At 43.9% G+C, this 13,420-nt stretch overlaps 1 protein-coding gene across 1 annotated transcript in view; it reads left to right on the top strand.

Moving 5' to 3' along the window:
- The first annotated feature begins 977 nt into the window (after positions 1 to 977).
- bloc1s6 (biogenesis of lysosomal organelles complex-1, subunit 6, pallidin) overlaps positions 978 to 13,420 on the top strand; it is an 18,671-nt gene continuing 6,228 nt past the window's right edge. The window contains exons 1-4 of the mRNA XM_048615704.1: positions 978 to 1,107; positions 2,610 to 2,751; positions 4,667 to 4,754; positions 11,705 to 11,791. Coding sequence (XP_048471661.1) covers positions 1,008 to 1,107; positions 2,610 to 2,751; positions 4,667 to 4,754; positions 11,705 to 11,791 — 417 coding nt within the window. The 5' untranslated portion in view covers positions 978 to 1,007. The remainder of the gene's footprint in view (positions 1,108 to 2,609; positions 2,752 to 4,666; positions 4,755 to 11,704; positions 11,792 to 13,420) is intronic.

Here is a 13,420-nt window from a genome sequence, read left to right as displayed (position 1 = left end):
TTGGGGATAGAGGTGTGGGGGTATATGGGGTGTATTGGGGGTTGAGGTGATGGGCCGAGAGGGTTTGGGGATAGAGGTGTGGGGGTATATGGGGAGTATTGGGGGTTGAGGTGATGGGCAGAGGGGGTTTGGGGACTGGGGATAGACAGAGTCAAGGCTCTCAAGGCGTTTGAAGGTTGGTGCCGGGAGCTGGTGGTTCAGCAGGCCCTCCCAGCCACGTGATCCAAGACACCAGCAGTGGAGAGTGGGAGAGCAACTGGAACTATGCTGGAATATTCCAGGGATATTGAGTTTATAGAAACTGGGAGCAGGAGTAGACTCTTCGCCCCTCAAGCCTGCTCCAAAATGCAATGAGATCATGACTAATCACATTGTAATCCCAAATTGGCATTCCCACGTGTCTCCGATAACCTTTCAGCTCTCACTTAGTAAGAATCTATCCACCTCCCCTTAAAAAAATTGAAAGAGTCTCCTTCCACTGCTATTTCAGGAGGATAGCTCCATCCCCAGAGAAAAAAAGAAATTCTCCTCATCTCTGTTTAAAATGGATCACCCCTGTCCACATCCAATCTGTCAAGACTCCTCAAGATCTTGTATGTTTCAATGAAGTCACTTTATACTCTTCTGAAGTCCAGCAGTTACAAGCCTCGCCTCGTAAGACAGCCCACCCATTCAATAGAAACAGAAAACAGGAGCAGGAGTGGGCTATTCAGTAGATCAAGCCTTCTCCACCATTCAATATGGTCATGGCTGATAATCTAACTGAGTCTCCTCTTTCTGCCTTTTCCACGTACCCTTTGATCCCTTTCACTCTAAGAACTATATTTTTGGCCTCAACCACTTTCTGTGGCAGGGAATTCCAGAGGCTCACCACTGTCTGGGTGAAATATGACACCATGTTTGTGCATTATCGTTGTAACAGAGTGGGGTTGTAGTATAATTTGTGGGAAAAGATATTACAACTGATGGAAAAGCTGTTGAATGCAATTGCTGTTTACTGATCCTTTATGCATTATTGTTTTTGTAAAAAAAACAGCAAGTGTCAGGAAGCCATGGAGCCAGGGAACACCAGTCCAAGCATATCTCCAGAACAGAACCTCACAAAAGGTAAGACGAGCAGGTTGGACAAAGTTAGCAAGAGTTATTAATGTCTTCATTATTTTTGAGCATTAACCCTTAAACTTCCACTTTCCCAGCTCTGTCTTGGCAGTGGATGCCCCTCCCTCAGAGACAGTGTCTCCCTGAACAGCTGATTCTGGGACGAGGATGATGCTGGAGGGTTAGAATTAGAAGCAGGATGATAGTGTGGGAAGGACATAGTGGGCTGCAAGCCCAAGGCTCCCACTATCCTGTTAAATTACTTGTTGTGTGCCCTGAATTGAGGTTGATAATGTAGGCTGAATGAACTACTGAAGTGAGCGCTGGTATTCAGTGTAGCTGGCACTTTAATCGTCGTTGTTGGATTGTCTAACTTTTATTGCAACAAGTTGTTTCTTGACTGTATATCTCCATTTAGTGACTGAGAATATTATGAGAATGTGCGTAATGTAAGTGTTTCATTGAATAGTTTTTGCAAAAAATGAATGAAAGGAGAATATTGAGGTATATGGGATAGTGTTTACTCTTGCCCTGCAAAAGTTAATTGAAGGCTGTGAAGTGTGGGCATGACTTGTCAAATTTTCATCACAAAATTGGTTAGATTCCAGCCTTGCTACAACCATCATCCTCCTGTTGCCTCTCCTCCCTACTCCTGTCATTGCACTCTTGGTGTCAGGTAACACATAGAAACCTGTGCCATTTTCTGTAGTGCAGTATTGATGAAAGGGATATGTGTTTGCCTCTTTATCTCTCTGCCTCTAAATTGGTCACTGTGTCTCTTTTATCCCTCTCCTGCTGCCCCTCTCTTTCCCCTCAGGCTTAGTCTCCCTCTTGTATTTTTGCCACTTACTCTCTGTTTTTCTTTATTTCTTCCTATCTATGCCTCTCATTGATTGAAGGAACTTGCTATGTGAGCCCCATCTGAAAGTAAACGTCAGCCTCTCTGCTCCTATGATGCTGCTTGGCCTGCTGTGTTCATCCAGCCCTGCACCTTGTTGTCTCGGATTCTCCAGCATCTGCAGTTCCTACTATCTCAGTAAAATTGACTGATGTTTTGCCAATAGTATGTCCTGGTGCACAGTAACCTACAAGTAACAAAGGCATCGAAACCTTAACAGCAAAGAGGGGTCAATTTTAGAGAAAAAGTAAGGGACCTGCATCATCAATTAAATTGATGTAGTTCTCCAATCAGTTGGAGGACTCCGGCATTTTAGTCTCATTAAAGCACATATTGAGTCACAGTAGAGACAGCTTGACTTTGTCAGACCTGTAACTACATTGAACTGATTGAAGGTTCGAAAATACAAAAATCAGTTGTTCTATGCCTCACTTTTATGCACATGAGAATGAACCTAAACTTTTTTTAAAAAATTGAAAGACACTCTTAGCCCTGAAACAGAAAATGTGCAAGTTTACGTAGTGCATGAATTGATGATTGCAATATTGCAATCTTGGATGATGGTCTCATAACTTTAATGATCCTTCACTCTCTGTTTTTTCCTTTGATGTAGACCCTGGTGAATCCAGAATGGATTTTGAGAACTCTGAGTTAATCATTGTGAATCAGGCAACTGTGGAAAAACTGGCAGGGGGCCTGATCTCTCACTACCTCCCCAATCTACAGCAATCAAAAACTGCCCTCCAGGAACTGACGTATGTTTCTGAGTGTATTTATCTTTGATTGTTAATTATTGATTGTTTCCCCTTGTATGTTGAGTAAATGTTACTTTACATTAAATTACCTATAAACTAAGATGCAGTCACATGAGGAAATCTTAAAACAGAGGTACAAGGCTGATATGGATACATATAAGATTTGATATGATATCGCTATGGGTGCTGACATCCCCATTACTTGTCAGCAATCATCAGATCTCATTTCATTTAAATAGGTCAGTATTTAAATTAGCAAGAATAACTTTTGGAAGTTGTTAATCCAGGAGTTTTTCGATATGAAGTTCTCCTCTTGTTAAAAATGGTGAACCCATTTGGCTGGTCAGACACAGAGTCTTGCCTCCAGTGGCCTGACAGTTAGTTCTTCACAGCACAGTATTCCCACAAAATTCTAAACCATCACACAAAACCCCATTAAACTGCTGTCTCCTCACCCCTAAATCTGTGTCGAGATATTCCCCTCACGGAATCCCCTCCCCCTTCCCCTGCTACAAGCCTTCCAGTTAGGTGATGTTCCCACATATCTTTGCCAGAGTAACTAAGAATTCCCTGACAGTTGGAATACCTGGTGCAGAGAGTGAGGAACAAGGGCACCGAGGCACACATATGTACAATACATGTGCCCCTCTCTATATCTGTATAAAGAGAGAGGTAGGTTAGGTGTAGTTACTTAGGAAATCAAGGGAGGCACAGACAGACAAGTCCTTGAAAAGACAGCAGACCATACAAATTTACATATACACATACAGGCCATTCAGCCTGTTGCATCATTCAATAAGATCATGACTGAACTGATTGTAACCTCAAATCCACAGCTCTATCGACCTGAACCTTTCACCTCCTTGTTTAACAAGAATCTATCAACGTCTATTTTAAAAATATTCAAAAATTCTGCTTCCATCCCTTTTCAGTAAGAGAACTCAAGATTGATGACTCTGAGAGAGAAAGAAAATTGTCTTATGCCCATTTTAAATGAACACACATGATTTTTAAACAGTGATGCCTGGCTCAAGATTCTCCCATAAGAGGAAACATCCCCTCAGTTTCCACACTGTCAACACCTGTCAGTCTTTTATATGTTTTAATGAAGTTAACCCTTATTCTTCTATACTGTAACAGATAGAAGCCTGGCCTGTCCAACCTAATTTCAGAAAACAACCATCCCATTCCAAGTATAGTCTGATACACTTGCTCTGAACTACTTCCAAAGCAGAGAATTGGGAGTGTCTAGTTGAGAGTGGGGCGAGATGGGAGGGTCACTGAGAGGGGTGGTGAGTGAGAGCGTCTGGGGGGAATTGATTTGAAAAAATTGAAAATAGGAGTAGGACTAGGCTATTTAATCCTTCAAGCCTGCTTTGCTATTCAATATGATCATGGCTGATCATCAAGCTCAGTACCCCAATCCTGCCATATCCCTTCATTCCTTTAGCCCCAAGAGCTATATCTGCTTCCTTGAAAACACAATGTTTTAATCTCAACCACTTTGTCTGGCAGTGAATCCCACAAACAACCACTCACTGGGTGAAGAAATTTCTCCTTATCTATCTCCTAAATGGTTTACGCCTTATCTTAAACTATAACACCTGATTCTGGACTCCCTCATCATTGGGAATATACTTCCTGTGTCTAACCTGTCTGGTATCCAAGGCAGGCATTAATGGAGATTATGTCCAGTAAATGCTGGGATATGTGCAAATGATTTCTTCTGACTACACACTTTGTTGTAGCAGAATGTCAGCAACTCCCAGTAAACAAACAAAACCATTAATGCCAACTGATGAACTGTGGAAGTCAGCATGGTTATCTGTGGAACCAGCAGAGTCTAAAATAGAACTGACAATAGTAATAGACTTTATTTCTTTCTAAAAGATTTCAATTATTTCAATTATTTTAGGCAGAACCAAGTGATCTTATTAGATACGCTGGAGCAAGAGATTGCTAAGTTCCGGGAGTGCCACTTGGTGCTGGATATCAACATGCTTGTAAGTACCATGTTAGAGAGACTGTATATGATACAGAGGTTGCAGTGACTACATGGAGGAATAGAGATGGTTCCACGTTCGTAGAATCATACAGTACAGGAAGAGGCCACTCTGTCCATCATGCCTGTCCTGGCTCTCTGAAAGATCTATCGAGCCACTGGTCCCCTTCATTGCAATTAGACTGCAGAATGTGAAAGGCTCATTAATATTGTCAGACTTTCAGTAGGTGTAACTGCCTTGGATTGACAAATGAATCAGCTTGTTGTGCAAACAGAATTCCTTGTACATGCCTGATTTATAGGAGGGCTTAGTCTGATGGAATGTTTTACTTGCTGTGAAATGGAATTTTGCAGCTTTTAAATATAATTTGAAATTGATTACAATTTTAAGTAATAATACTTCACTATTTTAAATGAATTCCAGATATTAATTTATGTGGCTTTGCCTTTCCTTTATTCACAACTTGTGAGCAATGTTTGCTGGGCCAGCATTTGTTTCCCATCCCTGATTGCCCTGGGGGAGGTGGTGGTGAGGTACTCTTTTGAATTGCTGTAGATATGGTGTGGGGCCCTTCTGTCAAGACCACTTATTATTTTTGGATAGCGGACTAAAATGGTGACTAAAAGATACTGCTTTAAACAGAGTAAATAGTGGAATAAGATGTTGATGTTTTAAGAATGAGTGACGGAATACATTGTGAATTGTATTTACACCATAGCCTTTTTCAAGCAGTGGGGAAGGCTTGATACCTCAGCTCTCTTTGTTTGTGGTTGAAGCAGTTTGCAGTTTTGCTCAGTGACGGTCTTTTGAATGATTTTTCAACTGACTCCGGGCTCTGGAGGGCTCGGCATAGTTACATCAACTTAATTGGTTCCGGCCATCTATCTTTCTTGCTCTCTCTCTCTCCCTGTCTGTCTGTGTGTCTCCCTTTCTGAATATGGCTCTCTCTCTCTCTCTATCTGCCTGTGTCTCTCTATCTTTGTATTTCCCTCTCTCTGTCTGTCTCGGCCTCCCCAACCCTGTCTGTCTGTGTGTCTCTCTCTGTATATCCGTCCCTCCCTCCCTCCATCCCTTCTCCTTTGAGGAGCAGTAACAGAAAATCTTCCAGTAGTTTCTCTCACTGCCATTTCCCTGTAAACTACTCTTCCTGCAAATTGCCTGTTGGAAGGAAAAAGTGGAAAAATAACTTTCAGAGACATTGAAGGGGGCAAATTCATGACCAGAGAATGAAAGACAGCAGTGACGTACAAACAATCTCGTCTCATCGGCAAAGAACTGGAAGGAACCAAAAGAAAATAATTCACCAGCTCCAGTGGCTTGGAGTGGTGCTATTAAACTGTTTCTCCAAGTTTATTTTCTCTCCCATTTTTGACCCCTAAATATCCTTCTCTTGTTTCTTTGTGTGTCTATATGTGCTTTAGAATTTTAAATAGCGGTGGAATTTATGTTAGTAATTCATGTTTCTTTTTAGCCATTGGTTAAAAACATTTTGATTACAATAAAGCTATTGTCTTAATGATAAGAAACCTGAAGTGCACATTGCTGTAATTGTCTAATTCTGGTTAGGTAAGATTGGGCAGCCAGTGATTTAATGACATTTTTGCAATTATGACAACTCTAAGTGTAGTGGGGCTTGATTTCCGCACACTATTCCAGGGAGTTGTGACAGACCACAATTCAGTTAGGGATGGAGTTCAGGATTTTGACCCAATAACAATATAGGAATGGTGATGTATTTCCAAGTCAGGATGGTGAGTGTCTTAGAGGGAACTTGCAGGTGGTGGTGTTGCCATGTATCTACTGCCCCTATCCTTCGAGGTTGCAAGTTTGGAAGCTGCTGTCTGAGGATAGGTGTCTAGAACATAGAACATAGAAGGTTACAGCGCAGTACAGGCCCTTCGGCCCTCGATGTTGCGCCGACCTGTGAAACCAATCTGAAGCTCATCTAACCTAAACTATTCCATTATCATCCATATGTTTATCCAATGACCATTTAAATGCCCTTAAAGTGGGCGAGTCTACTATTTTTGCAGGCAGGGCATTCCACGCCCTTACTACTCTCTGAGTAAAGAACCTACCTCTGACATCTGTCCTATATCTATCACCCCTCAATTTAAAGCTATGTCCCCTCGTGCTAGCCATCACCATCCGAGGAAAAAGGCTCCCACTGTCCACCCTATCTAATCCTTTGATCATCTTGTATGTCTCTATCAAGTCACCTCTTAACCTTCTTTTCTCTAACGAAAACAGCCTCAAGACCCTCAGCCTTTCCTCATAAGACCTTCCCTCCATACCAGGCAACATCCTTGTAAATCTCCTCTGCACCCTTTCCAATGCTTCCACATCCTTCCTATAATGCGGTGACCAGAACTGTACGCCATACTCCAAGTGCGGCCGCACCAGAGTTTTGTACAGCTGCAACATGACCTCATGGCTCCGAAACTCAATCCCTCTACCAATAAAACCTAACATACTGTACGCCTTCTTAACAACGCTATCAACCTGGGTGGCAACTTTCAGTGATCTATGCACATGGACACCGAGATCTTTCTGCTCATCCACACTACCAAGAATCTTACCATTAGCCCAGTACTCTGTATTCCTGTTACTCCTTCCAAAGTGAATCACCTCACACTTTTCCGCATTAAACTCCATTTGCCACCTCTCAGCCCAGCTCTGCAGCTTATCTATGTCCCTCTGTAACCTGCAACATCCTTCCGCACTATCCACACCTCCACCAACTTTGGTGTCATCCGCAAATTTACTAACCCATCCTTCTACGCCCTCATCCAGGTCATTTATAAAAATGACAAACAGCAGTGGCCCCAAAACAGATCCTTGAGGTACGCCACTAGTAACTGAACTCCAGGATGAACATTTCCCATCAACCACCACCCTCTGTCTTCTTACAGCTAGCCAATTTCTGATCCAAACCGCTAAATCACCCTCAATCCCATGCCTCCGTATTTTCTGCAATAGCCTACCGTGGGGAACCTTATCAAACGCTTTACTGAAATCCAAATACACCACATCAACCGCTTTACCCTCATCCACCTGTTTGGTCACCTTCTCAAAGAACTCAATAAGGTTTGTGAGGCACGACCTACCCTTCACAAAACCGTGTTGACTATCCCTAATCAAATTATTCCTTTCTAGATGATTATAAATCCTATCTCTTATAATCCTTTCCAACACTTTACCCACAACCGAAGTAAGGCTCACTGGTCTATAATTACCAGGGTTGTCTCTACTCCCCTTCTTGAACAAGGGGACAACATTTGCTCGTCTCCAGTCTTCTGGCACTATTCCTGAAGACAATGACGACATAAAGATCAAAGCCAAAGGCTCTGCAATCTCCTCTCTAGCTTACCAGAGAATCCTAGGATAAATCCCATCTGGCCCAGGGGACTTATCTATTTTCACACCTTCCAGAATTGCTAACAACTCCTCCTTATGAACCTCAATCCCGTCTAGTCTAATAGAATGTATCTCAGTATTCTCCTCGACTACATTGTCTTTTTCCTGTGTGAATACTGACGAAAAATATTCATTTAGCACCTCTCCTATCTCTTTGGACTCCACGCACAACTTCCCACTACTGTCCTTGACCGGCCCCAATCTTACTCTAGTCATTCTTTTATTCCTGACATACCTATAGAAAGCTTTAGGGTTTTCCTTGATCCTACCTGCTAAAGACTTCTCATGTCCCCTCCTGGCTCTTCTTAGCTCTCTCTTTAGGTCCTTCCTGGCTAACTTGTAACTCTCAAGCGCCCTAACTGAGCCTTCACGCCTCATCTCTACATAAGCCTCCTTCTTCCTCTTGACAAGAGATTCAACTTCTTTAGTAAACCACGGTCCCCTCACTCGACCACTTCCTCCCTGCCTGACAGGTACATACTGGTCAAGGACACGCAGTAGCTGTTCCTTGAACAAGCTCCACATTTCAATTGTGCCCAGCCCCTGCAGTTTCCTTCTGCATCCTATGCATCCTAAATCTTGCCTCATCGCCTCATAATTGCCTTTCCCCCAGCTATAACTCTTGCCCTGCGGTATATACCGATCCCTTTCCATCGCTAAAGTAAAAGTAACCGAATTGTGGTCACTATCACCAAAGTGCTCACCTACCTCCAAATCTAACACCTGGCCTGGTTCATTACCCAGTACCAAATCCAATGTGGCCTCGCCTCTTGTTGGCCTATCTACATACTGTGTCAGGAAACCCTCCTGCACACATTGGACAAAAACTGACCCATCTGAAGTACTCGAACTATAGCGTTTCCAGTCAATATTTGGAAAGTTAAAGTCCCCCATAACAACTACCCTGTTACTTTCGCTCCTATCCAGAATCATCTTTGCAATCTTTTCCTCTACATCTCTGGAACTATTCGGAGGCCTATAGAAAACTCCCGACAGGGTGACCTCTCCTTTCCTGGTTCTAACCTCAGCCCATACTACCTCAGTAGACGAGTTGTCATCAAATGTCCTTTCTGCCACCGTAATACTGTCCTTGACTAACAATGCCACACCTCCCCCTCTTTTACCACCTTCCCTGATCTTACTGAAACATCTAAACCCCGGAACCTGCAACAACCATTCCTGTCCCTGCTCTACCCATGTCTCCGAAATGGCCACAACAGGTACCAACACATGCTGCAAGTTCACCCACCTTATTCCGGATGCTCCTGGCATTGAAGTAGACACACTTCAAACCACCTTCCTGCCTGCCGGTACACTCCTGCGACCTTGAAACCTTATTTATGACCTCACTACTCTCAACCTCCTGTACACTGGAGCTACAATTCAGGTTCCCATCCCCCTGTTGAATTAGTTTAAACCATCCCGAAGAGCATTAGCAAATTTCCCCCCCAGGATATTGGTACCCCTCTGGTTCAGGTGTAGACCATCCCGTTTGTAGAGGTCCCACCTACCCCAGAATGAGCCCCGATTATCCAGGTATCTGAATCCCTCCCTCCCTCCTGCACCATGCCTGTAGCCACGTGTTCAACTGCTCTCTCTCCCTATTCCTCGCCTCGCTAGCACGTGGCATGGGTAACAAACCAGAGATAGCAACTCTGTTTGTTCTAGCTCTAAGCTTCCACTCTAGTTCCTTGAATTTCTGCCTTACGTCCCCATCCCTTTTCCTACCTATGTCGTTGGTGCCTATGTGGACCACGACTTGGGGCTGCTCCCCCTCCCCCTTAAGGATCCCGAAAACACGATCCGAGACATCACGGACCCTGGCACCTGGGAGGCAACACACCAACCGCGAGTCTCTCTCGTTCCCACAGAATCTCCTATCTGTCCCCCTAACTATGGAGTCCCCAATGACTAATGCTCTCCTCCTCTCCCCACTTCCCTTCTGAGCAACAGGGACAGACTCTGTGCCAGAGACCTGTACCCCATGGCTTACCCCTGGTAAGTCGTCCCCCCCAACAGTATCCAAAACGGTATACTTGTTCTTGAGGGGAATGGCCACAGGGGATCCCTGCACTGTCTGCCTGTTCCCTTTCCGTCCCCTGACTGTAACCCATCTACTTTTTTTCTGTACCTGAGGTGTGACTACCTCCCCGTAACTCCTCTCAATTACCCCCTCAGCCTCCCGAATGATCCGAAGTTCATCCAGCTCCAGCTCCAGTTCCCTAACACGGTTTCTGAGGAGCTGGAGTTGGGTGCACTTCCCACAGATGAAGTCAGTGGGGACACTACTGGTGACCTTTACCTCCCGCATTCTACAGGAGGAGCATACAACTGCCCTAACATCCATTCCCACTGTTCTGAATTCCCAAACAGACAAATAAAAATAAAATACTAGTAGCCTTACCAAATCAGTGCTCAGAACCTTTTTTTTTTTTGGTTAGAGGAGGAGGAGGATGGGTGGGAGACACCACCTAGGTAGTGTTTCGGGTAAAGCAACCGCCCAAATATATTACCTCACTTAGTCCAAAAATGGAGTCACGCGAGGTAAGATTTTTATAATCGAAAAGCTCACCTTCCCAGGCTGCCCTCGCGCTTCCTCCCGGACTCCCGCCGCTGAAACAACTGAAAGGATCTTTGATGCATTTCTGCAGCGCATCTTATAGATGGTACACACTGCTGCTGACCGTTGTTAATGAAGGGAGTGGATGCTTAAGAATGTGGTGCTTTGTCCTGGATGGTGTTGAGCTTCTTGAATGTTGTTGGAGGTGCTGTAATCCAGGCAAGTGGGGAGTATTCCATCACACTCCTGACTTGTGCCTTGTGGATGATGAACAGGCTTTGGGGAGTCAGGAGGGGAGTTACTCGCTGCAGGATTCCTAGCTTCTGACCTACTCTCGTAGCCACAGTCTTTATAGGGTGAGTCTAATTTCCGTTTTTAAATGATGACCTCCATTAATGGTAGCAGTTCTGGTCTTATTCTAGCAAGCAAAGGTTAGGAGGTCAGATTTCAACAAGTGAATTCAACAAATCCGATAATTTGTCCATGAGAAATAATCCTGAAATCTTCCAATTTTGATCCTGTTTGAAGGATGTGAGTGAGTGGGAGGGATGGATCCAGCTGGAAAATCTACTTGGTGTGTTCATTAATGCCTTCATTTGGGGTGTTTTTTGGAAGGTTTTGTTTCTGATCACTGTGTAATTAGACAGGTCCATTTTTGATAATTTGAAAAATCTGATGATGTGTACTCCCAGCCCCAATTTCTGTCCCTGGTTGTTGTCAATTTCCTGTTTCTATTTGGATCCTAAAACGAAGTTATTAAAGCCATTAGATTGCCTGAGTTTGCAGCAACTGTTTATTGTTTGACTTTTGTGAGATTCTGTTGTATCTTGTTCCTGTGATTGAAATCGAGGCAGGAACTGACCATCATGGACTGTACTCAGTCTTCTGTTATTGTATTCAAAATGTTTTAGATGGAAACTTTTCTGAATATGGTTAACTTTAACAGTAAGTTTTGCTATTTCTTTCTCTTTAGTTCACTGAAGCAAAATGTTATTACAATAAGCTTGTTAACATTCGAAAGGAAATGATAACGCTGCATGAAAAGACAACCAAACTAAAGGTGAGTGCTAGCACTCCCACTCGCTGGGGACAGCAACTCAGACCCTCCAGGGAGTCACTTCCAACTCACTAAATAATTCTTAGTTTTCTGCTCATTAATTAAGTTTCTGTCACAAAAAAACATTGGTGGAAGTGGGATTTGAGAAATGTTTCAAGCTGGATGCAATTTTTAAAAAAAATTCATTCATGGGATGAGGCGTTGCTGGCTAGGCCAGCATTTATTGTCTATCACTAAGTGTCCAGGGAACAGTTAAAAGTGACCCACATTTGCCGTGGGTCTGGAGTCACATGTAGGCCAGACCAGGTAAGGATGGCAGTTTCCTTCCCTTAAGGTCATTAGCGAACAGGATGTTTTTTTTTTTATTTCTGACAATTGGCAATGGTTTACTATCATCATTGGACTCTGATTTCCAGATTATTATTGAAATCAAATTCCATCAACTGCCAATGCAGGATTCAAAGCCAGGTCCCCAGAACATTATCTGGGTCTCTGGATTAATAATCTAGCGCTAATACCACAAGACTATCACCTCCCTTCTTCTGAGGTTCCTGAATCTTTGGGGTTCTATTTCTTCCCAAGTGATGCCAACTTCTTCATGAAGCCTTTCTGCCAGCATTGTGCTGTTTGCTGTTGACCGTTTGTGACCCTCTTTAAATGACTAGCAATTTCAGTGAGTGTGTGATGGCCTGGGGCTGACTGAGAGGAACCTTTACTTAGGGACTGCTGCTGATGGATGTTCTGAATGGTCTTGGATCATGTTGATGATGAATTTACTCATCCAGCTGATTCTGGGCATCTTACAACACATGAGGGGATGGACATTTTTAGCTCAGGCTACAGTGCAATGATGGGACAGACATACGGACCTGAGAAATTTGGATCAAATATGTTGGTAATGTGACTTGCCACATTAAAAAGTACAGGTTTGCTTTTCAAACTGTTCATTTGGTCAAAGTAGATTGCATTATGTCGTGCTGGAGCTCCCAGCCACTTAGGACTGAGCTCTCATTAAGGAAAAGCTCTTCGGCTGTGACCGGTCAAAGTAGTTGAGGCTTCCTGGCCGCAGTATTTCAGTAAAAGGGCGTTGATATTACTAGCTCTTGTTTTTTGTGAAATGTTTGAGTGACTGATTTCCAGACTTTAGCAGAGGAGGAAACGTAAAACAAAGATGTGAAGGAAAAGCTCAGGGAGTGACAGAATCTAAATGTTGGTTTAGATTATTTGACAATTTACTTAAACAGTTACAGTCAGCGTGGGAAATTCAGTGCATTACTGACGGAGTGCAGCACAGTCAAAGGGTTGGTGTTGAAGGGAATACGACTCTGTTAGACGGTCAGCACTGAGGGACCATTGCACTAATGGAGGGTCAGCACTGAGGGAGTGCTGCATTGTCAGAGAGGCAGTACTGAGGGAGTGTCGGATGGTCAGTGCCGAGGGAGTGCTGCATTGTCAGAGGGGCAGTACTAAGGGAGTGCCGCACTGTCGGAGGGGCAGTACTGAGGGAGGGTCAGTGCCGAGGGAGCGCCGCACTGTCGGAGGGTCGGCGCTGAGGGAGTGCATCATGTCGGTGGGTCGGCGCTGAGGGAGGGTCAGTGCCGAGGGAGCGCCGCACTGTGGGAGGGTCAGTGC

Source organism: Rhincodon typus, chromosome 33 (assembly GCF_021869965.1).
Source record: "Rhincodon typus isolate 14 chromosome 33, sRhiTyp1.1, whole genome shotgun sequence".
Classification (NCBI taxonomy): Eukaryota; Metazoa; Chordata; class Chondrichthyes; order Orectolobiformes; family Rhincodontidae; genus Rhincodon; species Rhincodon typus.
Note: the sequence above shows the minus strand (reverse complement) of the source record. Positions and strands in the feature narration are given on the sequence as shown.